The 27874-nt window shown below is 51.8% G+C and overlaps 3 protein-coding genes across 4 annotated transcripts in view; all 3 read left to right on the top strand.

The window, feature by feature from the left end:
• The window catches only part of LOC138727290 (protocadherin gamma-C5-like), a 218939-nt gene that overhangs the window by 84790 nt on the left and 106275 nt on the right, over nt 1-27874 (top strand). The gene's annotated exons all lie outside the window — the stretch shown is intronic.
• Nucleotides 642-27551, top strand: LOC138727197 (protocadherin gamma-A10-like). The gene is made up of 3 exons (XM_069869488.1): nt 642-692; nt 14636-17137; nt 26718-27551. Exons 2-3 carry the CDS (start codon nt 14684-14686, stop codon nt 27549-27551), a joined length of 3288 nt encoding a protein of 1095 aa, XP_069725589.1. The 5' UTR covers nt 642-692; nt 14636-14683.
• LOC138727196 (protocadherin gamma-A10-like) overlaps nt 738-27874 on the top strand; it is a 42104-nt gene continuing 14967 nt past the window's right edge. Inside the window, exon 1 of the mRNA XM_069869487.1 lies at nt 738-1058. Coding sequence (XP_069725588.1) covers nt 738-1058 — 321 coding nt within the window. The remainder of the gene's footprint in view (nt 1059-27874) is intronic.

The raw sequence follows: 27874 nt of genomic DNA, 5'->3' as shown, positions 1-27874 counted from the left end.
AGCAGCGTCTTACACCGTCATTTTTAAGACAATAAAAGCCGTTTCATGGTCGTTGGGTTACTTGCATAACTAATAATGTATATAAACAATGTTAAATAGGAGTTCCTGTGGACTATCAAGAAAAAGAAATCACACAGCGAGGTTTCAAGATTTTAATGCTGTAGCCACTAGTTCTGTGGCAATCATCCCTTTCCAAAATAAATTAACTACTCCTTCGGCATTGCCTGAGACTCGTTGTTTCCCTTTGTGGGTATTGACCGCACCTTCCTCAGCCTTTAAATATCTGATCTCAGGCGATGGTGGTGGAGCAGTTAATTTGGAGGTGGAATTCCTGGTGGGGATTCCGCTTTGGGACTGACGGGACAGGGCTCTCGGTATCTGGCAGGTGATATTTTTCCCTTTCGATGCGACCGTTCCGAGCGGTGTTTGCGGGGCAGCGCTGGGTGCGTGCAGTGCCGGGAGGAGGCTGCGGGCGCCGCTGTTGACCGAGGAGGAGCGGTCGGGAGGTGGGAGCGGTGGAGGCAGCCCCGCCCGCTGCGGCGCGGCTCGCTGGCTGGCTGGGGGCTGGCTCGGCGGGCGGGTGGGCTGCGAGCGTCCCCGCGGTGCGGAGCCGCGGTGCAGCGAGGCGGAGGGGCCGGCGGCAGCGGGCGGCAGCGGCGGTGCGGAGCCGGAGGGCTGAGGCGGAGCGGGCTGTGGCTCGGCGGCGGGGCGGTGTGTGCGGGGCGGCGGCGGCGGCGATGCGGGCGGCCGGGAGGCGCTGGGGCCGGCGGGAGCGAGCGCTGCTGTGGTGCGTGCTGGGGGCGGCGTGGGAGGCGGCGTGGGGGCAGCTGCGCTACTCGGTGCCCGAGGAGATGCCCAAGGGCTCCTTCGTGGGCGACGTGGCCAAGGATCTGGCGCTGCAGGTGCCGGCGCTGCGCGAACGCGGGGTCCGTCTCCTGGACAGAGGCAGGACGCAGTATTTGTCCCTGCACGGGAAGACGGGACATTTAGTGACGGCGGAGAGGATCGACAGGGAGCAGCTGTGCGAGGGTGTGCAGCAATGCGTGCTGCGCTGTGAGGTGATAGTGGAGGGAGAAATGAAAGTTTATGAGATCGAAGTGGAAGTCAAGGACATCAACGACAACGCCCCCAACTTCCGAGAGACAGAGGTATTGCTGAGAACGAGCGAGATGACAGCCCCTGGGTCGCGTTTTCCCCTCCCCGAGGCTCACGACCCGGATTTGGGACAGAATTCGCTTCAGAGCTACGAGCTGAGCGGCGACGATCACTTCTCGCTGTCGGTGCAGGCGGGTCCCGGCGGGGCTGAGCGTCCCGAGCTGGTGCTGGCCAAGGCGCTGGACCGGGAGGAGGCGGCGTCGTACGAGCTGGTGCTGAGGGCGATGGACGGCGGCGAGCCATCCCGGACGGGCACGGCGCGGCTCCGCGTGGCCGTGCTGGACGCCAACGACAACGCGCCCGTGTTCAGCCAGGCGGAGTACGCGGTGCGTGTGCCGGAGGACGTGCCCGTGGGCTCCACCCTCGTCACCCTCACGGCCACCGACCCCGACGAGGGGACAAACGGGCAGGTGAAATACTCGATAAAGAAAATCATAGAGAAAGCTGTGAAGATTTTCCATCTGGATTCTGAGACGGGAGCGATTTCATTATTGCGGAAGATCGACTTCGAGGAAAGCGACTACTACGAACTGGAGGTGCAGGCAGAAGATGGTGGTGGTCTTTTCGACACAGCCAAAGTCGCAATCTCTCTAACAGACGTGAACGACAATGGACCAGAGATTTCGGTGCTGTCGGCTCTGACTGAGGTCTCCGAGGACGCCCCGCCGGGGACAGTGGTGGCCCTGCTGCACGTCCTGGACCGGGACTCAGGACCTAACGGCGAGGTGCGGTGCTCGCTGGACGGGTCGGTGCCGTTCCGCCTGCAGAGCTCGCGGGGCAGCTACTACAGCGTGGTGACGTCGCGGGAGCTGGACCGGGAGGAGGTGTCGGAGTACAACGTGACGGTGCGGGCGACGGACGGCGGGTCGCCGCCGCGGTGGAGCAGCGCGGTGCTGCGGCTGCGGGTGCTGGACGTGAACGACAACGCGCCGGTGTTCTCGGAGGCGCGGTACAGCGCCCGCGTGCGGGAGAACAACGCGGCGGGCGCGCTGCTGGTGCGGGTGCGGGCGCGGGACGCGGACTGGGGCGCGAACGCGCGCGTGCGGTACCGGCTGTGCGAGGGCCGCGTGCGGGGCGCGGCGCTGTCGTCGTACGTGTCGCTGGAGGCGGAGACGGGCGCGCTGTACGCGCTGCGCTCGTTCGACTACGAGGAGGTGCGCGAGGTGGGGCTGTGGGTGCGGGCGGAGGACGGCGGGTCGCCGTCGCTGAGCAGCAACGCGTCGGTGCGGCTGGAGATCGCGGACGAGAACGACAACGCGCCGCAGGTGCTGTACCCGCCGCCGGCGGGCGCGGGCGCGGGCCCGGGCGCGGGCTGGGCGGGGTCGGGCGTGGAGCTGGCGTCGCGGTCGTGGGAGCCCGGCTCGCTGGTGGCCAAGGTGGTGGCGGTGGACGCGGACGCGGGGCAGAACGCGTGGCTGTCGTACGAGCTGTGGAAGGCGACGGAGCCGGGGCTGTTCCGCGTGGGGCCGCACAGCGGCGAGGTGCGCACGGCGCGCTCGCCGCTGGCCCGCGACGCGTCGCGGCACAGCCTGGTGGTGGTGGTGAAGGACCACGGGCGGCCGGCGCTGTCGGCCACGGCCACGCTGACGGTGGTGCTGGCCGAGAGCGTGGCCGAGCTGCTGTGGGAGCTGGGCAGCGCGGCGGCGGCCGTGCCGGGCGAGCCGGCCGGCAGCCTGACGCGGTGGCTGGTGGTGGCCGTGGCGGCCGTCTCCTGCCTCTTCCTCGCCTTCCTGCTGCTGCTGCTGGCGCTGCGCCTGCGCCGCTGGCGCCGCTCGCAGCTGCTGCCGCCGCCGGGCAGCGGCGCCTTGCGCGCCGTCCCGGGCTCGCCCTTCGTGGGCCTCGACGGCGTGCGCGCCTTCCTGCGCTCCTACTCGCACGAGGTGTCGCTCACCGCCGACTCGCGCAAGAGCCGCCTCCGCTTGTCACCCGACAGCGCCTGCGACACGCTGCCGGCCCGCCCGCCGCCCGCCGAGCCCGAGCCGCTGCTCGACGAGGACCCTGACGCCGCCCGCCGCTTCCCCGCCGCCGCTGCCCCGGTGAGTGAGAGCCCCTGCCGGGACCGGCTCCGCCGCGGTGCCCTCTGCTGCTTCCCTGGGGTGTCCAGGGCGATTATTTCCTAAGAACTACAACAGCGTACAACAGTTTGTGAAAGGGAAATTAAGCACTGTCTCCCGTGGTGTTTTGTTTCTCCACAAAGTAGCGAGTACGGGATAATGAGAAATTTCGTTTTCACCTGTTGCTGTTCTGCCGCCCAGGTGACGAGGTTGCTCAGTGTCACAGTCGATGTGTGTCAGGAGAAGTGGGGCTGCTGTTGGTCTGAGTTTAATTCAGACGGGTGTGTTTATCACGCTCCAGGTCGTTTCTCATTTAGTCCTCTGACATATGCGATTCCGGTTTTACAAATGGATATCTTTCATTATTAGGAAATGTAGGTTTGTGTTATTTGCAGAGTCAGGTATCGTTCCGACAGCCAAGCTGAGTAAGTAGGATGTCATCAACTTTAAAGGGGACGGTAACGATCCCTTTATCACTTTCCACGACGCGTTAATGCTTCCTAGTTTTGATGCCGACTTCTTGCTTATTTTGTACCATGATCTGCTCGCACGTGCCTATCAGCAATTGATCTTACATCCTCCGCCCTTTCGCGGCTGCCTTCTATCTCCTGCGTGGGGAGGCTGCTTTGTAAAGAAGGCAATATCTCGTTTGTCTCCGCGCTGTGTGTTGCTGCCTATCACTCCAGGCAGGTGACGTGGGTATCCTGGGTTAGCGTTCTAGTTCCTTGACCTGTTGTCTTCTAGAGAAGTTGTGAAGGTCTGGAGAGCCTTGGGAACCGTTTTTGAGGAGCTCTTGAATGAACGAAGGGATATGTTTACTCCTTTCTCTTCTCTGTGTCTGACTATAGTATCATGCAATGAGAGGTCGCTGCCGCTCCCCTGTGGTGACCAGGGCGATAGTTTGCTAATAAGAAGTTTGTGAAGGAGAAAATGAGCCCTGTCTTCAGTGGTTTTTAATTTATTTAGAAAGTAGCGAGTGTGGTATAACCGAGCAGTAATCATTTCAAACTGATTCTGGTTGGAAGGGTTCTCTTCTTTTCCTTTTACTCCTCCTTAGTCCACCGCGCTGTCCTCTGCCGCTCCCCTGCACTTTTCCCTCCGCCTTCTGTCTGTAGCCTGGGGAGGATGGTTTACGAAGGATTCAAAGCCTTGTTTAGCACTGTATTACTGAGGATCCTTGCCCGGTGTTTTAGCTGGAGCGGGATGTATAAGATATGGGGCTGCTGCTGGCTAGATTTACATTTTGGCAGGGCTTGTAGTTTTTGTAGCTTTCCTTTTGATGAAATCTGTCTGCAAATGATGAAGTGAAATGGCCTGCTGAACTGGCTGTTTGAGGTCAGGTGCTTGCAAATTCTGAAGGGCAAAGAACATCATGCAAGCCTTGAAGGAATGGGGAAGAGTGTCCTGAGAGTTCTTCATGTGAACCCAGGTGAAGAACCCAGGTGATGTGGTTTGTTCTTCTCCCTGATCAGTGTCCACTTGCAGGATCAGTCAATGTGAGTTTCTCCTTCCCAAAGAAGTTGGGCCATAGAAATATTACTCCAGCTGTACTGGGATGTTCTTCGTCTGTGTTTGCGGGTTGTTGTGATGTTTTTACGTATCACTTTAATTATGTTCTTATGACAGATGCCATAACGGGAGCTTTGGGACATGCACTGCAAGACTCTCATGGTGTTTTTTCATGAATGTCACTGGATGAAATGCTCTTGCTTGACACGTGCACATGGTGAGAAGCCAAATGTTCCACCTGCTTAGGAGGAGTTGTCTTTGCAGCTTTTGTTTGAGCAGATTCTGTCTGCTGATCATGAAGATGAATGTGAAGCATGCAGTCTGTGAAGGCTTAGATGGGAGTCCTTAGTCTGCTGTGTGTGGGAAGATACTGGTAGAGACATGTTCTGCTACTTCTGTTACTTCCCAGCTGTGACAACTCGGACCCACAAGCCACATGCTCGTGTCCAGCCCTGACTGGGGGTGGAATTGGATTCATTTACCTGTGCGGCGATCCAGAGGCCAATAAGTTCACTCCCAGAGTGAATATCAAAACAGTATTTATTTCTGGCTCCAGCAAGTGTAAACACACCAAGATGCCGGGGCACAGGGGAGTGCAACCACCCAAAGTTACAGAAATGAATCCCCAAAACCAACCCAGGTCCCGCAGATGTGATCCAACACGCACACCATAAGGAAATGGGGGAGAGAGATAGAGAAAGAGAGAGAAGGAAAGAAATCCCCACATCGAAGGCAGCAGATGATCTTGGCGAACACGTGGTCCAGGCCGCATGGTCCAGGCTGGTCCGATCGAAGTTTTTGAGTGAGAGCGAGCATGGAGCTGAGAGTGAGACTGCTCCCCTGGTTCCTTGAGAGTCCTTTTATAAAGCCAGTCTGACCCCCATCAGCCTGTGTCTTTTTGGCGGGCCCCAGAAGCCAGCAGGTGGAGGGGTAGCAGGGACAGCAGCAACGGCTGCATCCCCTCCCCCAACCAAAGCCACCTCTGCCCCCCAACTTCACCCAAGTGAGGGAGAGCTGTGCCTGCCCCTGCACTGCCCCCCACTGAACCTCGGCACCACAGGCAAGCTGGTGCCACAAGTGGGTTGTCCTCAGAAAAAATGCTTAAGGCAAATAGATAAACAGAGTCTGACTTTACACCAGCCTTCGATGCTGGACTCCAGAAAAGGAGTCTGAAGGTTTCCTAGTTTGGGATATCACAGCACACAGCTTCCAACTTGCCAAGTTGCCTGTCCATCACTTTGCTTTCCTGTTGAGAGACATTTGCCATGAATGGTCCTTATTGAGCATTGGTGCACACTTCAGATTAAGATTTGCACATCATGTATCATCCAAACTGCGCGATGTGCCAAAGAAAGACAATGCTGTCTTTGAGATGATTCTTTGATGACTGAGCTTTTACCAGAGTCGCACATCACTTATGGCCTTGAGAACATAGTACGAGTCTTTGAATTCTTGTTACGAGCAGAGAAATTTCTTTGTATGCAGCTGTGTTGTGATCCTTGCTCTGAGATAATGAGAAATTATGTGAGCAACATTCCATTCAGAGGCATTACGTAGTATTTGGGCAAGGTCAAAAAAACTTTCTGTCTAGAGACAAGCCAGATGAAAGTGTTTGCTGTGGTATAATTTGAAGTGACTACAAGATAGGTTTAAATGTTCTGTTTGTCCTAGTTGTTCTATGAGGCCTACATCTGTGGTTCTATGCCTTGTCCCTGTTGTATTGTCCAGAGAGATTACACTGAGGAGCTGTGGATGTGGTCTTTGGTGTATGAGCAATTCTGAGTATCTACCACGGCCTTTTTCCCAGCCTGGTACCTTTCTTGTGTACGTTCCTTACCTGACACAATCTAATATGTTAAGCTCCAGTTCCTTCACTTCTGCCAGTTTCCCATTATCAATATGGTCTAAAGCTGGTCTGCTTTGTGGCTGGTAACACTCAAACCATGAAGAGATGTGTTGGAATTGTTGGGCTGGGGAAGCAGTTTCTATCCATAGCTTGAATATGTTCATCTGCTAACAGAGACTTTGATAGACTCCTGTTTCCCTAAAAGGTCACTGAATGTGACTGAAGTCTATGAATACAGAGGAAGGAGGGTGAGAGTCTGGCTTTGAACAAGGACAATAGTTGGTTTTGGCTGAGCAATAGTTTCATGTCAAGCCTGATGCTTTGTTTCCTGGAAAGTCATGCTCCCTTTTCCCCATCTCTGGACAGTGCTTATTTACTTTGAAACTGGGATTGTTGTTTTGCAGCAAATCCTCACTTCCCTAGGCAAGCTCTCAGCTGTCTGGAAGCAGTCTGAGGTGACTTGGCTTGAGAAAGAGACCTCTGGTAGAAAGTGTTTACACTTGCAGCTTGATGAGCAGGACACATAGTAAGAAAAATTGATGAGAGCTGACAGCTGTTTCTTGAAATGACATCCTTACTGTGTACTCCAGAGGAAGAGTTGAGGTTTGCACATGTGCTTGTAAGCTCAGCGATTTGCAGGTACTCTGGAGATGAACTTCAACACCTGCAGTGAAGATGGAGAAGACTTCCCAGTGAGTTTCTCTGACAATAATTTCTCTTTTTATGGTGCCTTGCATTCCTGGTCCGATGTTTCTCTCTTGGTTTTATGTGTTGTGATGTAGTTATAAGGAATGTCATATCTTTGTTTAGCCATGTGTTGTGTGTTATGAACTCTTGCTCCTCTTGCAGTATTTGTGGAAATCAGGAGATATGAGGCTATATTAGTGTTCTGGTTTTGGTAGGGAGAGAAAATAAAATCTGATATCCAAAGAAATCACACCTCCATGGAACAGTGCGTGTGCTAAAATAGGAGAAGGAATTCCACTAAAGCTGATGGTTTCATATTATCCAGTGTCAATGGAATGAGTGGTCCTCTTTTAGTTCAGACAGTTATCATTCATGTGCTTTACAATCCTTCTACTTCTTTCCCCAATGCTGGTGAGAGACTGCTTGGTGTGATCGTTGTGCATTTTACTGTTGTGATATGTTTTTGCAGTTACGATGATCAGAATCAAACCTGCAAGTTGTATAGGGCTGGAGAGGACTCGCAGAAGCTCTGCCAGTGTGGGGGGATCATAGAAGATGATTCTCATCATAGTTCATCCACTAGGCCAACGGTTGTGGTTTCATGCAGTTTCAATTCCTTCCGCTCAATGTATATGGCCTAGACATATTATTGCATCTGATCCATTCATTTCTGTAGGTTTCTAGCTCCTGCCTTTTTTGTCGTCATGATGTACAGCTCAATCTCAGGGTCCTCAATGGAATGGTCACATCTGATTCAGCCCTCTGAGTGCAGGGGAAGTTCCCACAGATGCCTTTCTTTCCTGGAAGTTTGGGGTTCCCTTTCTTTCAGAAATGTTTTCTTCAGTTTGTTCACTGTAACTCAAGGAGATGACATAAAAGTTCTTTCTTATTGTTCATCCCAGCTACAGATTCTGTGTTCCAGCAGAATTGAAAAGACCTGACAATGCTAAAAGCTCTTCAAGTCTTCCCTGGCTCTACAGTCGTTTCTTGCTCTTCCAATTCCCACTCGATTTCCTTATGAGCAGCTGGGTATCTTGATTATACTCCCCAAATATTTACTGCTGAATGTTCCTTGTGATTCTAGGAGATGCTTTAACGGTACCTAGCACTGCATATCGCATCCTTCTCTCTAAATTGGAGAGATATGGATTTGATGGGTGGATGGCACGGTGGATAAGAAACTGGTTGGAGAGTCTTATTCAGAGAGTAGTGGTCAATGGCTTAAAGTCCAGATGGAGTTCTGTGACTAGTGGTGTCCCTCAGGGGTCTGTACTGGGACCAGTGCTGTTTAATATCTTCATCAATGATATTGACAGCAAGATTGAGTGCACCCTCAGCAAGTTTGCAGATGACACCAAGCTAAGTGATGCATTTGCCTCACCGAGAGGTCGAGACCTGGACAGGCTGGAGTATTGGGGCTGTGTGAACCTCATGAGGTTCAACAGGGCCAAGTGCAAGGTCCTGCACCTGGGTTGGGGCAATCCCCATTTTCAGTACATGATGTGATTTAGAGCTGGCTGGCAAGAAGGACTTGGGGGTGGTGGTTGATGTGAAGCTTGACATGAGCCAGCAATATGTGCTCACAGACCGGAAGGCCAACCATATTCTGGGCTGCATCAAAAGCAGCGTGGCCAGCAGGTTGAGGGAAGTGATTCTACCCTTCTACTCCTCTCTTGTGAGACCTCATCTGGAGTACTGTGTCCAGTTCAGGAGTCCTTAACATTAGAAGGAGATGGAGCTGTTGGAACAGGTCCAGGGGAGGGCTACAAAGATGGAATGGATATAAACTGGAGAAGGGCAGCTTTAGATTAGACATTAAGAAGAATTTCTTCACCATGAGAGTAGTGAGACACTGGAACAGGCTACCAAGGGAGGTAGTAGATGCCCCATCCCTGGAGGTTTTTAAGTCCAGGTTGGATGAGGCCTTGGGTAACCTGATCTAGTGGCATTTCCCTGCCCAGAACAGGGAGGCTGGAACTAGATGATCTTTAAGGTCCCTCCCAATCCTAACTATTCTATGATTCTGTGATCACACTTCTCAGACTCCAGCTGGCCAAGTTGTGGGTTCATCGTTTTGCATTCCTGTTGGATGATGTTTCCAGTTATTGATTGTTATTGATGAAAGACGTGAACTTTATATTAGCATTTTCACATCATGTATTTTCCAAGTTGCTCAATGTGGTGAAGAAAGGCAATGGTATCTTTGAGTTGATCCTTTGATGACTGTGTATTTATCAGAGCTGCACATTCCTTATGCCTTGTGAACATTGTACATGTCTTTGAATTCCTGTTAAGAAGAGAAAAATCTCTCTGCACACATCCATGTGGTGATCCTTGTTTTCAGATAAGGAGAAATTGTGTGTTGCAACTTTTCCTTCTTAAATGTCTTTCTTCAGAGGTCGCATTCCTATTGCATAATTTTTGGGCAAGGTGAAGAAAACCTGTCTGCTCAGAGACAGGCCAGGTGAAAAATTTGCTGGGGTATAATTTGAAATGACTACAAGATGGGTTTAAAGGTTCTGTTTGTCCTCATTTTTCTATGAGACCCGCAGTTGTGGTTCAATACATTTCCCCTGCTGCATTGTCCAAAGAGGTTACGTTGAAGATCTGTGACTGAGGTCTTTGGTGTGAGCTCGTGTGCGTATTTCCTGTGGACTTCTTCTGGAAGGTCATTGTTCCTTTTTGCCATTTCTGGTCAGTACTTTTGCCTTGGAAACTGTGAGTGTTGTTTGCCATGAAATGCTTCAGTTGGCAAGCTCTCAGCCACCTGAAAGCAGCCGAAGAGGTCTTGGCTTGAGAAAGAGGCCTCTGAGAAGGTGCTTACACTTATGGCTTCATGAGCAGGCTGCGTAGAAAAACTGATGAGAGCTGATGGCTGTTTCTTAAAGTGAAATCCTTACTAAGCAGGCCAGAGGAAGGCTTTAGGGTCACAATTCTTCTCAGTGATTTGTAGGTACACTGGTACCTCAACCGCTACAGGGAAGACCGAGAAGACTTTGAGGTGAGTTTCTCTGACAATCATTTCTCTTTTAATGGTTCCTTGCATTCCTGGTCTGATTTTTTCCTCTTTCTGGTTTCTGAGTATGTTGGTTTGATTTAAGAAATGTCATAACTTGGTTTAGCCATGCATTGGGTGTTATTGCCTCTTGGTGTTCCTGCAGTTTTTGTGGAAGGCATGAGATGTGAGGTTATATCGGTATTGTGGTTTTGGTAGGGAGAGGTGATTAAAGCCTATTGTAGGTAGAATTCACGTCTCTGTGAATTCTCTGGAAGAGTGCATGAGCACTCTCAGCATCCAGCACTTTTGGAGTGGCAGTGGGCAGAGCCCGTGTGCTTACCGTGTGCTATGGGTGCAAAGACGCAGCGGCAGGCATAGCCCCATCCCCGCCCATCAGCCCAGGCCCCTTCTCAGAATGATGGTGATCACACCTCCTTTCCAGGTGTGACTGTGACACATTATACTGTTCTAATATATTTTTGCCAGTTATGAGAAGATCACAAGGATATATGAAGGTGTTTGGAGTTGGAGAGAAGACAGAGGAGCTCTTTGTGCGATGATACAGAAGAAAGGATGATAATTTCCCAGCTTACTAAGCCTAAGCCCATTCATTGTGTAATGAAGTACCTCACCTCTGGATTTCGTTCTGCACAATGTTTGGCCTAGGAAATGTTATTCCCTCTTGGTGTTATGAGCAGCAGAACATATTATTTTATTTATTTTCCCTGTCAGAAATATTTGCTGTAGTCTATTCAGTGTGACTCAAGGAGATGTCATAAAAGATGACCTAAAAGCTCCTTCTTATTGCTCGTGACAGCTGAGGAGAGCAGAATTAAAAAGACCTGACAGTGCTAAGAAGCTCTTAAGTCTTCCCTTCTTCCCTAGCTCTAATATCCTCTCTTACTCGTACAGTTCTCCCATGATTTTATTAACAGAAGCTGATTTTCGCGATTATACTCGCCCAATATTTGCTGCCGAATGTACCCCTCGACTCAAAGAGATGCTCTAATTCTACTGAGCACTGCATCTCGGTGTCCAGCGCTCTTGGAGTGGCAGCGAGCAGAATTTGTGAGCTCCCAGCTTGCCAGGGAGCGAAGCCTTGGCAGCGGGCACAGCCCCAGCGCCACTGAGCAGCCTGGGCCCTGTGAACACACAGCACTTGCCATGCTGGTGTTCTCCAAATTGGTATGCATGTAAGGAGTTCCTCAGTAATGTGGTCACAGATGTTGAGGAAGGGCGAGATTCTGTGTAAATACCTAAGAAGTATATGTAGTGTCCCCTCCTGTCTTTCTCTCCATGTGAAGCAGAGAGAGGCTACCTCTTTGTCAGAATGGTCCTGCTGGAAAGGAGAGGCCTGTTCTCACAGCGACTTTGTGGCCAAGTGATCGTTTGCTAATAACTGCCACCGAGGAAAAAACTTGTGAAGGATAAACTGAGTGCTGTAATCTGCGCATTTGTATCTTTTGAGGGAGTAGTGAGTGTGGCATAAGCGGGTACTGAGCTATCGCCAGCACCCTGTGAATGGGCACATTAGTAATCCGTGATGTCTTCTGTAGCAATAAGAGCTTTAGGAACATCTGCTGTACCTGTACTTTCCGCTCTCGTGGTCTCTGTGGATCTTGCAGCGATTCAGGGGTCCTAACGTGCCCTGCCCTGTCCATGGTGCTGAACCAGGGTTTGGCTGCCGAGTCTTCTCTGCAGAGTCTTGCACTGGGCGATTTCCCGTGAGTGTTGCTGAGAGGCGGTGTTATCGTACAAACAGGCAGTGAGGAAGATCTTTTCTTCACAGTCGTTGCACTCAAGAGGCTTTTATCCTGTCCATTTTCAGGCCAAGCCGTGTCTGCATTGTTCTGTGAGTTGTGGATGCAAAGTAAAAGTCGCTGTGTTTGTGCCATGGGGAAATTCCTTCCCCACTGTTCCCCTTTGACTTTTCTACTCGTGACTTCGTTTGCCGTCATTTTTTCTGCAAGTGTCTGGCTGCCCCGGGAAAGGTAGCTGACGGAGGAGTATAGCACTGCTCTTTGCAGTTATCAGAATAACGTAATGGTTAATTGAATTTTCCTGGGTGCATGGGTACCTCTTAGCTTTCCATCCAATGCTTTTAGATCTCTACTTACTTACTCGATTCACTGAACGAAGCAGTTTGGGGTGGGAGGAGAAAGTCTGTTTGCCAAGTAATAGAGCCAGAGGTTGTGATGATCTTTGTGATCTGAAGATCGACACTGGGAGCATATAGAGATTCGGCTGCTGTAGACAACAAGGCTCGATGTGGTCTCCCACTCTCAGTCATTCTGAGCAGGATGTAGATTGAAATGGATATAGCCAAGACTGTCCTCCAATGAAACGACGACTTTGGTGCTTCCTTCGTACAGCAGCGTCTCCCTAGCAGAGCTGCTGCTTTTCCGAGCTCATAGAAATGAAACAACAGAGCAACCCGCAGCGACAGCAGAAGCTGTTGGAATATGTCAGACCCGCCCTGCACAGTGTAAGCCGCTCGTACTCACCCGCACTCACCTGTGCTTTGCGGCACAAAGGCTGCACTCTCCCCGCCGCTCGGTAACGCGTTTCCCGTCCGGATTCTCCGTTTCCAGTGCCGAGCCGAGCTGCTTGGTTCGCCTTTCGGCGGGTGCGAGCAAACCGGCCGAGCTAAGGAGGAATCCGCTCTTCGGTGGCCGATGTCGCCGACTCCCGGCAGCTGCCGAGATTGCGGAGAGGAGCGCGGGGAGCGGAGCGCGGCTGCGTCGCCGCCCGCGGTCTGGGGGCTCTCCCTATGCCGTCCCGAGCGGCAGCGGCGCGGGCAGCAGCGGCGAGAGGCGGCGCCGAGCTCGCTGTCCTGCGGCGGCCCCTGCGCTCGGGGCGGCGAGAGGCTGCGAGGGAGGGAGGAGCGCGGCGAGCGCTGGCGAGCGTCCCGAGCGGGCAGAGGCGGCGGCGAGCAGCGGGGCGAGCGCTGCTGGCCGCCTTGCTGCTGGGCTTGTGGTGCCGGGCGGCACCGCCCAGCTCTGCATCGACGTCACTGACGCCAACGACAACGCGCCCGTGGTCGCGCAGGAACGGTTTATAGCTGGATACAAACTCCTGTGTAAATGCCTTTTCGATATCAGACTCTGAGGGAAAACGTGTATGTGGCTCCATGAATGGAGAATTTACAGATGGTTCCCCCTTCGTGAGTGTTCCCTTTATCTGCCGAGGGCACCTCTTTACGGGTGCTTAGGTTAATGACGCCCATAGCTCATGTGCGTGCATGTAACGGTTTGCACGTCAGAGCCCGTTTTCTTTCGCTGCCCTTCTACCTGCTATTCAAGCAAGGTTTTACACAATATCGCAAATTCCTCTTAATATTCTGCACCTTCAAAAAGAAGAAATATTTTACTTCACATATATGGCCATTCATAGGTGTCTTTACTCATGCAGTAAATCACTAGGCTGCGTTTGAGGGGTGATCTCCAGTGCTGCTTTGCTTTTTGGTAGGGATGTGGGGAATTAGTGTGGTCGTGTGGTGCTGTTTTGATCTACAGAAAGGGTGAGGGAAAAAGTCATTGAAGCCGGACTGCTACAAAAGCCGGTGGGGATTAAAATTCCGGACTGATGGGATACGACTCATAATATTCTACGCAAGAAGTTACAGATGGTTTCCTCGCAACATGGTGATTCAAGGATCAGATAAATGCTTTACAGGTAAACAGCAGCGTCTTGCACCCTCATTTTTAAGACAATCGAAGCCTTTTCACGGTCCTTCAGGCTGTTGGGCAACTTGCATAACTATAAATGTATATAAACAATGTGAAATAGGAATTCTTGTGGAAGGAAATCACACATTGAGCTTTCAAGATTTTAACGCTGTAGCCACTAGTTCTGTGGCGTTACTGAAGCAAATAATTGCACATGCCTCATTCCAAAATAAATTAACTACGCCCTCGGTATTCCCTGAGAGTAATTGTTTCCCTTTGTGGGTATTGACCGCACCTTCCTCAGCCTTTAAATATCTGATCTCAGGCCATGGTGGTGGAGCAGTTAATTTGGAGGTGGAATTCCTGGTGGGGATTCCGCTTTGGGACTGACGGGACAGGGCTCTCGGTATCTGGCAGGTGATGTTTTTCTCTCTGGATGCGGCCGCTCCGAGCGGTGTTTGCGGGGCAGCGCTGGGTGCGTGCAGTGCCGGGAGGAGGCTGCGGGCGCCGCTGTTGACCGAGGAGGAGCGGTCGGGAGGTGGGAGCGGTGGAGGCAGCCCCGCCCGCTGCGGCGCGGCTCGCTGGCTGGCTGGGGGCTGGCTCGGCGGGCGGGCGGGCTGCGAGCGTCCCCGCGGTGCGGAGCCGCGGTGCAGCGAGGCGGAGGGGCCGGCGGCAGCGGGCGGCAGCGGCGGTGCGGAGCCGGAGGGCTGAGGCGGAGCGGGCTGTGGCTCGGCGGCGGGGCGGTGTGTGCGGGGCGGCGGCGGCGATGCGGGCGGCGGGGAGGCGCTGGGGCCGGCGGGAGCGAGCGCTGCTGTGGTGCGTGCTGGGGGCGGCGTGGGAGGCGGCGTGGGGGCAGCTGCGCTACTCGGTGCCCGAGGAGATGCCCAAGGGCTCCTTCGTGGGCGACGTGGCCAAGGACCTGGCGCTGCAGGTGCCGGCGCTGCGCGAACGCGGGGTGCGCCTTGTGTCCGAGGGCAGGACGCAGTATTTGTCCCTGCACGGGAAGACGGGACATTTAGTGACGGCGGAGAGGATCGACAGGGAGCAGCTGTGCCGGCTGCAGGAGAAATGCGTGCTGCGCTGTGAGGTGATAGCTGATTCTGAAATGCAGGTTTATGAAATCGAGGTGGAAATAGTAGACGTTAACGACAACGTCCCCAGCTTTAAGACTGTGGAATTGGAGGAGAGAATGAGCGAGACGACAGCCACGGGGTCGCGTTTTCCCCTTCCCGAGGCTCACGACCCTGACTTGGGACGGAATTCCGTGCAGAGCTACGAGCTGAGCGGCGACGATCACTTCTCGCTGTCGGTGCAGGCGGGTCCCGGCGGGGCTGAGCGTCCCGAGCTGGTGCTGGCCAAGGCGCTGGACCGGGAGGAGGCGTCGTCGTACGAGCTGGTGCTGAGGGCGACGGACGGCGGCGAGCCATCCCGGACGGGCACGGCGCGGCTCCGCGTGGCCGTGCTGGACGCCAACGACAACGCGCCCGTGTTCAGCCAGGCGGAGTACGCGGTGCGAGTGCCGGAGGACGTGCCCGTGGGCTCCACCCTCGTCACCCTCATGGCCACCGACGCCGACGACGGGACGAACGGACACGTGAAATATTCGATCAAGAAAATGTCGGACCTAGCATCAGAGATTTTCCAATTGAACGCTGAGATGGGCGCGATCACTCTGTTACGGAACCTGGATTTCGAGGAGGGCAACACGTATGAACTGGAGGTGCAGGCACGCGACGGAGGTGGACTTTTTGACACAGCCAAAGTAGCAATCACTGTGACAGATGTGAATGACAACGCACCCGAAATTTCGGTGCGATCAGTGCAGAGCGAGATATCCGAGGACGCCCCGCCGGGGACGGTGGTGGCCCTGCTGCATGTCCAGGACCGGGACTCAGGACCTAACGGCGAGGTGCGGTGCTCGCTGGACGGGTCGGCCCCGTTCCGCCTGCAGAGCTCGCGGGGCAGCTACTACAGCGTGGTGACGTCGCGGGAGCTGGACCGGGAGGAGGTGTCGGAGTACAACGTGACGGTGCGGGCGACGGACGGCGGGTCGCCGCCGCGGTGGAGCAGCGCGGTGCTGCGGCTGCGGGTGCTGGACGTGAACGACAACGCGCCGGTGTTCTCGGAGGCGCGGTACAGCGCCCGCGTGCGGGAGAACAACGCGGCGGGCGCGCTGCTGGTGCGGGTGCGGGCGCGGGACGCGGACTGGGGCGCGAACGCGCGCGTGCGGTACCGGCTGTGCGAGGGCCGCGTGCGGGGCGCGGCGCTGTCGTCGTACGTGTCGCTGGAGGCGGAGACGGGCGCGCTGTACGCGCTGCGCTCGTTCGACTACGAGGAGGTGCGCGAGGTGGGGCTGTGGGTGCGGGCGGAGGACGGCGGGTCGCCGTCGCTGAGCAGCAACGCGTCGGTGCGGCTGGAGATCGCGGACGAGAACGACAACGCGCCGCAGGTGCTGTACCCGCCGCCGGCGGGCGCGGGCGCGGGCCCGGGCGCGGGCTGGGCGGGGTCGGGCGTGGAGCTGGCGTCGCGGTCGTGGGAGCCCGGCTCGCTGGTGGCCAAGGTGGTGGCGGTGGACGCGGACGCGGGGCAGAACGCGTGGCTGTCGTACGAGCTGTGGAAGGCGACGGAGCCGGGGCTGTTCCGCGTGGGGCCGCACAGCGGCGAGGTGCGCACGGCGCGCTCGCCGCTGGCCCGCGACGCGTCGCGGCACAGCCTGGTGGTGGTGGTGAAGGACCACGGGCGGCCGGCGCTGTCGGCCACGGCCACGCTGACGGTGGTGCTGGCCGAGAGCGTGGCCGAGCTGCTGTGGGAGCTGGGCAGCGCGGCGGCGGCCGTGCCGGGCGAGCCGGCCGGCAGCCTGACGCGGTGGCTGGTGGTGGCCGTGGCGGCCGTCTCCTGCCTCTTCCTCGCCTTCCTGCTGCTGCTGCTGGCGCTGCGCCTGCGCCGCTGGCGCCGCTCGCAGCTGCTGCCGCCGCCGGGCAGCGGCGCCTTGCGCGCCGTCCCGGGCTCGCCCTTCGTGGGCCTCGACGGCGTGCGCGCCTTCCTGCGCTCCTACTCGCACGAGGTGTCGCTCACCGCCGACTCGCGCAAGAGCCGCCTCCGCTTGTCGCCCGACAGCGCCTGCGACACGCTGCCGGCCCGCCCGCCGCCCGCCGAGCCCGAGCCGCTGCTCGACGAGGACCCTGACGCCGCCCGCCGCTTCCCCGCCGCCGCTGCCCCGGTGAGTGAGAGCCGCTGCCGGGACCGGCTCCGCCGCGGTGCCCTCTGCTGCTCCTCAGCCCTTTCGGTGCTGCCTTCTGTCTCCTGCGTGGGGAGGGTGCTTACAAAAGATGGCAATATGTCGTTCGGCACTGCGCTGTGTGTTGCTGCCTCTCGCTCTAGGCAGGTGTCATGGAGATCATGGTTTAGCATTCTAGTTCCCTGGCTCAGTCTCTCCTGGAGGGGTTGTGAAGCTTTGGAGAGCTGTGGGAACGTTCGTGGGGGGCTGTTGAATGAATGAAAGTATATGTTTACTCTTTTTTCTACTCTGTGTCTAACTATAGTATCATGCAATGAGAGGTCCACTTTCCCAAAGAGCTTCGGGTCGAAGATCTGTTATTCCAGCTCTTTGCAGATATCTTGGATGTTTTTCCACGGTGTTTGGAGGTGTTTGTGATGTTCTTAATTAACAGTCGAATCATGTACTTATGATAAGTGCAATAATGTGAGTTTTCATAGGCACAAACCTGATGAAGAGAAATGTTCTAGGCAACTGATCCTTTGACATCACGTGCTTGCAAATTCTGAGGGCCAAAGACCCATGGAAGTTGACAAGGGTTGAGATGAAAATTGTGGGATCCGCTTGTGAAGGATTGTTGAAGGAACCAAGAGATATGTTTGCTCTTTTCCCTGTTCTGTGTCCAGCTGCAGTATCTTGCTATGGGCTTTCGATGTTCCCAAAGAATTTTAGTAGGAGGCATGTTGTTTTAGGTCTGTTGTGATCCCTTTCATTTCCTTCCTGTGTATTTGATCAACAGCCAAATAAAGGGCTGAGGACAAGTGCCATACTGGGAGCTTTGGGGGAAGCCAAGAGGCTTTTCTATTACCTACTTAATACCTCAGTTAGGTATCTATTCCAAGTGCCACAGTCTGGAAGAATATATTATAATCCTTCTGGCTTTTCATGCTTTAACTTCTTGCCTTGCTCATTTTCACTGCAACTACTTTCCTCCATGTGTTTCCTTAGGATGTTACTATAAGAAATGCTTTATCTTCAGTTTAACTTCTAGGATGCGTTAATTGGAAACACTTTCATTAATTGCTTCTTTAAATTATTACAGGAAGAGATGCCCTTGCTTGCCAAATACAAGTGGTAGGAAGTAAAATAGTATTCATGGTAAAGGAGATGTTCTCTTTGCAACTATTTTTTTTTTTAATGCAATCTCTCTGCAAACGATGAAGTGAAATGGTGTGGGGAAATGGCTGTTTGTTGTCAGGTGCTTGCAAATTGTGAGGGTCAAAAACACCATGCAAGCTGTGGAGGAATGGGAAGGGGAGTCCTGAGAGTTGTGCATGTGGCCCTAATGAAGAACCCAGGGCATGTGGCTTGTTCTTGTCCATGATCAGTGTCCACTTGCAGGATCAGACAATGCAAGTTTCTGCTCCTCAAATAACTTTGGCCAGAGAAATATTACTCCAGCTCTACTGGGATGTCCTTCCTCTGTGTTTGCAGGTTGTTATGATGTTTTTACCTATCAGTTTAGTGATGTTCTTATGAAAAATGCCATAATGGGAGCCTTGGGATGTGCAACCGATTTTTCATTCCCTGCTAAATATCTGAATTATGTATCTTCTCTAAGGGCCACTATCAAGAATACTATGATGTGATCTTTTCCTTTCAGCATGTGTGAACCTCTTTTCCTTGATCATTGTGATGATCTTAAGTTGCACCCTTGTCTCTGAGAGTTTGTAGAAGATCAAATGTCTCTGTTTGACTGTCTCACGTTTGTGTTAAAGACTTTCATAGATGTGTTTCCTTAAAATGTCACTGGATGAAATGCTCTCGCTTGACCCGTGCACATGGTGAGAAGCCAAATGTTGGGCCTGGTAAGGAGGAGTTGTCTCTGCAACTTTTGTTTGAGCAGAGTCTGTCTGCTCATCGTGAAGGTGAATGTCAAGCATGCAGTCTGTGAAGGCTTTGATGGGAATTCCTGGGACTGCTGTGTGTGCGGAGGTACTGGTGAAGACATGTTCTGTGTTCTGTTACTTGCCAGCCTCCGATGCTGGACTAGATAAAAGGAGTCTGAAGGTGTCCTAGTCTGGGATATCACACTGCACAGCTCCCAACTCACCAAGTTATGTGTTCATCAGTTTGCTTTCCTCTTGAGAGATATTTCCCTTGAGTGGTCCTTATTGAGTATTGGTGTACGCTTCAGAATAAGATTTGCACATCATGTATCATCCAAATTGCCCAATGTGCCAAAGAAAGACAATGCTGTCTTTGAGCTGATTCTTTGACGACTGAGCCTTTACCAATGTTGTACATCAGTTGTGGCCTTGAGAACATACTACGAGTCTTTAAATTCTTGTTAGGAGGAGACAAATCTCTTTGCATGTATATGTGTTGTGATCCTTGTTCTGAGATAATGAGAAACTATGTGTGCAGCTTTCCATTCAGAGGCATTGTGTAATATTTGGGCAAGGTCAAAAAGCCCTTTCTGTCCAGAGACAGGCCAGGTGAAAAAGTTTGCTGTGGTGTAATTTGAAATGAGTACATGATAGCTTGAAGGTTCCATTTGTCCTGGCTGTTCTATGAGGCCCACAAGTGTGGCGTGTCAGCATTTGTGAGAGTCTCCCAGAGACTGTCTTGTGTACATTCCCTAGCTGACACTATCTGAAATGTTAAGCTACAGTTCCCTCACTTCTGCTGGTTTCCCATTCTCAATGTGGCCTAAAGCTGCTCTGTGCTGTAGCTGGTAACACTTAAACCACAAAGAGATGTGTTGGAATTGTTATGCTGGGGAAGCAGTTTCCATCCATAGCTTGAAGGTGTTCCCCATCTCTAGACAGTGCTCTTGCCTTTGAAACTGGGATTGTTGTTTTGCAGCAAATATTCACTTCCCCAGGCAAGCTCTCACCCACCTGAAAGCAGTCTGAGGTGACTTGGCTTGAGAAAGAGGCCTCTGGTAGAAGGTGTTTACACTTGCAGCTTGATGAGCAGGCCACATAGTAAGAAAAATTGATGAGAGCTGGCAGCTGTTTCTTGAAATGACATCCTTACTGTGTACTCCAGAGGAAGAGTTGAGGGTGTGCTTGTAAGCTCAGTGATTTGCAGGTACTCTGGAGATGAACTTCAACACCTGCAGTGAAGATGGAGAAGACTTCCCAGTGAGTTTCTCTGACAATAATTTCTCTTTTTATGATGCCTTGCATTCCTGGTCTGATGTTTTTTTATCTCTCTGATTTTTATGTGTGTTGATGTAGTTATAAGGAATGTCATATCTTTGTTTAGCCATGTGTTGTGTGTTATGACCTCTTGCTTTTCTGGCAGTTTTTCTGGAAATCAGGAGATATGAGGTTATATTAGTGTTCTGGTTTTGGTAGGGAGAGAAAATAAACGTCTGAGATTCATAGAAATCACATCTCTGTGGAACAGTGCATGTGGTAAAACAGGGGAAGGAATTCCACGAAATCTGATGGTTTCATATTATCCAGTCTCTGTGAAATCAGTTCAGGCAGTTATCGTTCACGTGCTTTACAATCCTTCTATTTCTTCCCACAATGCTGGTGACAGACAAATGTTCCCCCTTCTTGGTGTGATCGTTGTGCATTTTACCCTTATGAGTTGTTTTTGGCAGTTACGACGATCAGAAGCACACCTGGAAGTTACGTAGGACTGGAGAGGACTCAGAGAATCTCTGCCAGTGTGGGGGGATCATAGAAGATGATGCTTATCATAGTTCATCCACTAGGCCCACAGTTGTGGTTTTATGCAGTTCCATTCCTTCTGCTCAATGTATATGGCCTAGACGTGTTATTGCATCTGATCCATTCATTTCTGTAGGTTCTGTAGGTTTCTAGCTCCTGCCTTGTTTGTTGTCACTAGGTACAGCTCAACCTCGGGGTCCTCAATGAAATGATGACATCCGTTTCAGCTTTCTGAGTGCAGGGGCAGTTCCCATAGAAGCCTTTCTTTCCTGGAAGTTTAGGATTCCCTTTCTTTCAGAAATGTTTTCTTCAGTTTGTTCACTGTGACTGAAAGAGATGATAAAAAGTTCCTTCTTATTGTTCATCCCAGGTGCAAATTCTGTGTCCCAGCAGAATTGAAATACCTGACAATGCTAAAAGCTCTTCAAGTCTTCCCTGGCTCTACAGTTATTTCTTGCTCTTCCAATTCCCACTCGATTTTCTTATGAGCAGCTGAGTATCTTCATTATACTCCCCAAATATTTGCTGCTGAATGTTCCTCGTGATTCAAGGAGATGCTTTAACGGTACCTAGCACCGCATCGCATATCCTTCTATCCAAATTGGAGAGATATGGATTTGATGGATGGATGGTACGGTGGATGAGAAACTGGTTGGAGGGTTGTATTCAGAGAGTAGTGGTCAATGGCTTAAAGTCCAAATGGAGTTCTGTGACTAGTGGTGTCCCTCAGGGGTCTGTACTGGGACCGGTGCTGTTTAATATCTTCATCAATGATTTGGACAGCAAGATTGAGTGCACCCTCAGCAAGTTTGCAGATGACACCACGCTGCGTGATGTAGTTGCCATGGCAGAAGGATGGGGTGTAATCCAGAGGGACCTGGACAGGCTGGAGTAGTGGGTCTGTGAGTACCTCATGAAGTTCAACAGGGCCAAGTGCAAGGTCCTGCACCTGGGTTGGGGCAATCCCCATTTTCAGTACATGATGTGATTTAGAGCTGCCCTGCCGAGAAGGTGGTGGCTGATGAGAAGCTTGACATGAGCCAGCAATATGTGCTCACAGCCCAGAAGGCCAACCATATCCTGGGCTGCATCAAAAGCAGCATGGCCAGCAGGTTGAGGGAATTGATTCTACCCTTCCATTCCTCTCTTGTAAGACCTCATCTGGAGTACTGTGTCCAGTTCAGGAGTCCTTAACCTAAGAAGGAGATGGAGCTGTTGGAATGGGTCCAGATGAGGCTACAAGGATAATCTGAGGGCTGGAACACCTTCCATATGAGGACAGGCTGAGAGGGTTGGGCTTGTTCAGCCTGGTGAAGAGAAGGCTATGAGGTGATCTTACAGCGACCTTCCAGGACCTGAAAGGAGCCTACAAGAAAGCTGGAGAGGGACAATTCATAAAGGCTTGTGGTGATAGGACAAGGAGGAATGGGTATAAACTGGAGAAGGGCAGCTTTAGATTAGACATTAGGAAGAATATCTTCACCATGAGAGCAGTGAGACACTGGTACAGGTTTCCAAAGGAGGTAGTGGATGCCCCATCCCTGGAGGTTTTTAAGGCCAGGTTGGATGAGGCCTTGGGTAACCTGATCTAGTGGCATTTCCCTGCCCAGGACAGGGAGGCTGGAACTAGATGATCTTTAAGGTGCCTCCCAATCCTAACTATTCTATGATTCTGTGATCACACTTCTCAGACTCCAGCTGGCCAAGCTGTGGGTTCATCGTTTTGCATTCCTGTTGGATGATGTTTCCAGTGAATGATGGTTATTGATCAAAGATGTGAACTTTACATTAGGATTTTCACATCATGTATTTTCCAAGTTGCTCAATGTGCTGAAGAAAGGCAATGGTATCTTTGAGTTGAACCTTTGATGACTGTGTATTTATCAGACCTGCACATTGCTTATGCTTTGTGAACATTGTACATGTCTTTGAATTCCTGTTAAGAACAGAAAAATCTCCTTGCATGCATCCATGTGGTGATCCTTGTTTTCGGATAAGGAGAAGTTGTGTGTTGCAACTTTTCCTTCAAAGATGTCTTTCTTCAGAGGTCACACTCCTATTGCATAATTTTTGGGCAAGGTGAAGAAAACCTGTCTGCTCAGAGACAGGCCAGGTGGAAAGGTTTGCTGGAGTATAATTTGAAATAACTACAAGATGGGTTTTTAAAGGTGCAATTTGTCCTCATTTTTCTGAGACCCGCAGTTGTGGTTCAACGCATTTCCCCTGCTGCATTGTCCAAAGAGGTTACATTGAGGATCTGTGACTGAGGTCTTTGGTGTGAGCTTGTGTGTGAGCTTCCTGTGGACTTCTTCCCAAACGGATACCTTTCTTGAGCACCTTCTCCAGCTGACACAATCTGAAATGTTAAGCCTCTGCCAGGTTCCCATTTTTGCCAATTGGATTGATTGATTAGTTAATTAATTAATTAGTTTTTTGTCCAGTTTTTTGTCTAAATCTGGGCCTTGTTGTGGCTGGTATTGCTTAAGCCATTAAAAGATGTGTTGTAATTGTTGGGCTGGGGGAGCAGTTTCCATCCATAACTTGAAGGTATTCGGCTGCCAAAACAAAGCCTTTGGTGTGCTTCTGTTTCCCTGAAATATCACTGAATTTACAAGCTTGAACCTGTGGAGGACAAATGGACAAATTACTGGATGTTGTACATGTGGTGCAACTAAAGAGGGTGTATGCAGAGCAAGGAAGGTGAGAGGCTGGCTTTGAGCTAGGAAAATAGGAGGTTTGAGGTGGTTTTGGCTGAGGAACAATTTGATCTTAAGTCTGATGCCAAGGCCTGTGTCATTTCTGCTGTGATCCTGGTTTCCTTGGCCATAAATTCAGTGGTATAAATTAAGTATTTGCACAATAATTGTGTATGTAGAACAACAATGCCTGAGTATAAAGGCTTATCGTTCCTGTGTGAAATCTCCTTTATTCGTGTTAATCTCCTTGAAACATTGTGAGTTGCTTCATCGATTTTGTTTCAGTCCTTTGTTTCCTGCAAGGTTGTTGTTCATTTTTGCCATTTCTGGTCAGTACTTTTGCCTTTGAAACTGTGAGTGTTGTTTGCCATGAAATGCTTCAGTTGGCAAGCTCTCAGCCACCTGAAAGCAGCCGAAGAGGACTTGGCTTGAGAAAGAGGCCTCTGAGAAGGTGTTTACACTTATGGCTTCATGAGTAGGCTACGTAGAAAAACTGATGAGAGCTGATGGCTGTTTCTTAAAGTGAAATCCTTACTAAGTAGGCCCGAGGAAGGCTTTAGGGTCACAATTCTTCTCAGTGATTTGTAGGTACTCTGCTACCTCAACCACTACAGTCAAGACCGAGAAGACTTTTGAGGTGAGTTTCTCTGACAACAATTTCTCTTTTAATGGTTCCTTGCATTCCTGGTCTGATTTTTTCCTCTTTCTGGTTTCTGAGTATGTTGGTTTGATTTAAGAAATGTCATAACTTGGTTTAGCCATGCATTGGGTGTTATTGCTTCTTGGTGTTCCTGCAGTTTTTGTGGAAGGCAGGAGACATGAGGTTATATTGGTCTTGTGGTTTTGGTAGGGAGAGATGATTAAAGCCCGGTGTAGGTAGAATTCACATTTCTGTGAATTCTCTGGAACAGTGCATGTGCTAATACAGGGGAAGATTCCATCTAAGCTGATTTTTTGATATTACCAAGCCTCTGTGCGATAACTGCTCCTTTTTTAGTTCAGTCATCTCTCATTCATGTGCTTTACAGTCCTCCTATGTCTTCCCAGAGTGCTGCAGAGCAACAAATATCCTTCCTTCTCAGAATGATGGTGATCAGACCTCCTTTCCGGGTGTGACTGTGACACATTATACTGTTCTAATATATTTTTGCCAGTTATGAGACGCTCACAAGCATATATGAAGATTTTTGGAGTTGGAGAGAAGACAGAGGAGCACTTTGTGCGATGATACAGAAGAAAGGATGATAATTTCCCAGCTTACTAACCCTAGGCCTATTCATTGTGTAATGAAGTACCACACCTCTGGATTTCCTTCTGCACAATGTTTGGCCTACGAAATGTTATTCCCTCTTGGTGTTATGAGCAGCAGAACATATTATTTTATTTATTTTCCCTGTCACAAATATTTGCTGTAGTCTATTCAGTGTGACTCAAGGAGATGTCATAAAAGATGACCTAAAAGTTCCTCCTTATTGCTCATGACAGCTGAGGAGAGCAGAATTAAAAAGACCTGACAGTGCTAAGAAGCGCTTAAGTCTTCCCTTCTTCCCTAGCTCTAATATCCTTTCTTACTCGTACAGTTCTCCCTTGATTTTATTAACAGGAGCTGATTTTCGTGATTATACTCCCCCAATATTTGCTGCCGAATGTACCCCTCGACTCGAGGAGATGCTCTAATGCTACAGAGCACTGCATCTCGGTGTCCAGCGCTCTTGGAGTGGCAGCGAGCAGAATTTGTTAGCTCCCAGCTTGCCAGGGAGCGAAGCCTTGGCAGCGGGCACAGCCCCAGCGCCACTGAGCAGCCTGGGCCCTGTGAACACACGGCACCTGCCGTGCTGTGCTGTTGTCCAAATTGATATGCATGTAAGGAGTTCCTCAGTAATGTGGTCACAAACGTTGAGGAAGGGCTAGATTCTGTGTAAATACCTAAGAAGTATATGTAGTGTCCCCTCCTGTTTTTCTCTCCATGTTAAGCAGAGTGAGGCTACCTCTTTGTCAGAATGGTCCTGCTGGAAAGGAGAGGCCTGTTCTCACAGCACTTTGTGGCCAAGTGATCGTTTGCTAATAACTGCCACAGAGGAAAAAACTTGTGAAGGATAAACTGAGTGCTGTAATCTGCGCCTTTGTATCTTTTGAGGGAGTAGTGAGTGTGGCATAAGCGGGTACTGAGCTATCACCAGCACCCTGTGAATGGGCACATTAGTCATCCGTGATGTCTTCTGTAGCAATAAGAGCTTTAGGAACATCTGCTGTACCTGTAGTTTCCGCTCTCGTGGTCTCTGTGGATCTTGCAGCGATTCAGGGGTCCTAACGTGCCCTGCCCTGTCCATGGTGCTGAACCAGGGTTTGGCTGCCGAGTCTTCTCTGCAGAGTCTGGCACTGCGCGATTTCCCGTGAGTGTTGCTGAGAGGCGGTGTTATCGTACAAACAGGCAGTGAGGAGGATCTTTTCTTCACAGTCGTTGCACCCAAGAGGCTTTTACCCTGTCCATTTTCAGGCCAAGCCGTGCCTGCATTGTTGTGTGTGTTGTGGATGCAAAGTAAAAATCGCTGTGTTTGTGTCATGGGGAAATTACTTCCCCACTGTTCCCCTCTGACTTTTCTGCTCGTGACTTCGTTTGCCGTCTTTTTTTCTGCAAGTGTCTGGCTGCCCTGGGAAAGGTAGCTGACGGAGGAGTATAGCACTGCTCTTTGCAGTTATCAGAATAACGTAATGGTTAACTGAATTATCCTGGGTGCATGGGTACCTCTTAGCTTTCCATCCAATGCTTTTAGATCTCTGCTTACTCGATTCACTGAAGGAAGCAGTTTGGGGTGGGGGGAGAAAGTCTGTTTGCCAAGTAATAGAGCCATAGGTTGTGATGATCTTTGTGATCTGAAGATCGACACTGGGAGCATATAGAGATTCGACTGTTGTAGAGAATAGGGTTCGATGTGGTCTCCCACTCTCAGTCATTCTGAGCAGGATGTAGATTGAAATGGATATAGCCAAGACTCTCCTCCAATGAAATGACGACTTTGGTGCTTCCTTTGTACAGCAGCGTCTCCCTAACAGAGCTGCTGCTTTTCCGAGCTCATAGAACGAAACAACAGAGCAACCCGCAGCGATAGCAGAAGCTGTTGGAATATGTCAGACCCGCCCTGCACAGTGTAAGCCGCTCGTACTGACCCGCACTCACCTGTGCTTTGCGGCACAAAGGCTGCGCTCTCCCCGCCGCTCGGTAACGCGTTTCCCGTCCGGATTCTCGGTTTCCAGTGCCGAGCCGAGCTGCTTGGTTCGCCTTTCGGCGGGTGCGAGCAAACCGGCCGAGCTAAGGAGGAATCCGCTCTTCGGTGGCCGATGTCGCCGACTCCCGGCAGCTGCCGAGATTGCGGAGAGGAGCGCGGGGAGCGGAGCGCGGCTGCGGTGCCGCCTGCGGGTGCCGCCGTTGTCCGAGGCGCCGCAGCCGCCGCAGCGTCTGTCCCCGCGGTCTGGGGGCTCTCCCGGCGCCGTCCCGAGCGGCAGCGGCGCGGGCAGCAGCGGCGAGAGGCGGCGCCGAGCTCGCTGTCCTGCGGCGGCCCCTGCGCTCGGGGCGGCGAGAGGCTGCGAGGGAGGGAGGAGCGCGGCGAGCGTGGCGAGCGGGCAGAGGCGGCGGCGAGCAGCGGGGCGAGCGCTGCTGGCCGCCTTGCTGCTGGAGATCAGCGAGTTCACTTCTCCTGGCGCTCGCTTTGCCTCGGGCGTTGCCGAGGACCCGGACGTGGGCAGCAACTTGCTCCAGGGCCGGAGGAGAACGAGTTCTTGGCGGTGGAGGCGAAGGAGAGCCCGGACGGCAGCAAGTTCGCGGAGCTGGTGCTGCGGCGAGCGCTGGAGCGGGAGCGGAGCCTGCGGCTGGTTCTGGCGGCTGTGGAGGGCGGCGATCCGCGGCGGAGCGGCACCGCCCAGCTCTGCATCGACGTCACCGACGCCAACGACAACGCGCCCGTGGTCGTGCAGGAGCGCTTGATAGCTGGATACAAACTCCTGTGTAAATGCCTTTTCGATATCAGACTCTGAGGGACAACGTGTATGTGGCTCCATGAATGGAGAATTTACAGATGGTTCCCCCTTCGTGAGTGTTCCCTTTATCTGCCGAGGGCACCTCTTTACGGGTGCTTAAGTTAATGACGCCCATAGCTCTTGTGTGTGTGCGTGCATATAACGGTTTGCATGTCAGAGCCCGTTTTCTTTCGATGCCCTTCTACCTGCTATTCAAGCAAGGTTTTACATAATATCGCAAATCACTCTCAATATTCTGCACCTTCAAGTAAGAAGAAATATTAAACTTCACATTCACGGCCATTCATAGGTGGCTTTACTCATGCAGTAAATCTCCAGGC

The sequence above is a fragment of the Phaenicophaeus curvirostris genome, chromosome 15 (assembly GCF_032191515.1).
Source record: "Phaenicophaeus curvirostris isolate KB17595 chromosome 15, BPBGC_Pcur_1.0, whole genome shotgun sequence".
NCBI classification, from domain to species: domain Eukaryota; kingdom Metazoa; phylum Chordata; class Aves; order Cuculiformes; family Cuculidae; genus Phaenicophaeus; species Phaenicophaeus curvirostris.
This window is presented reverse-complemented; position numbering and strand designations above follow the sequence as displayed.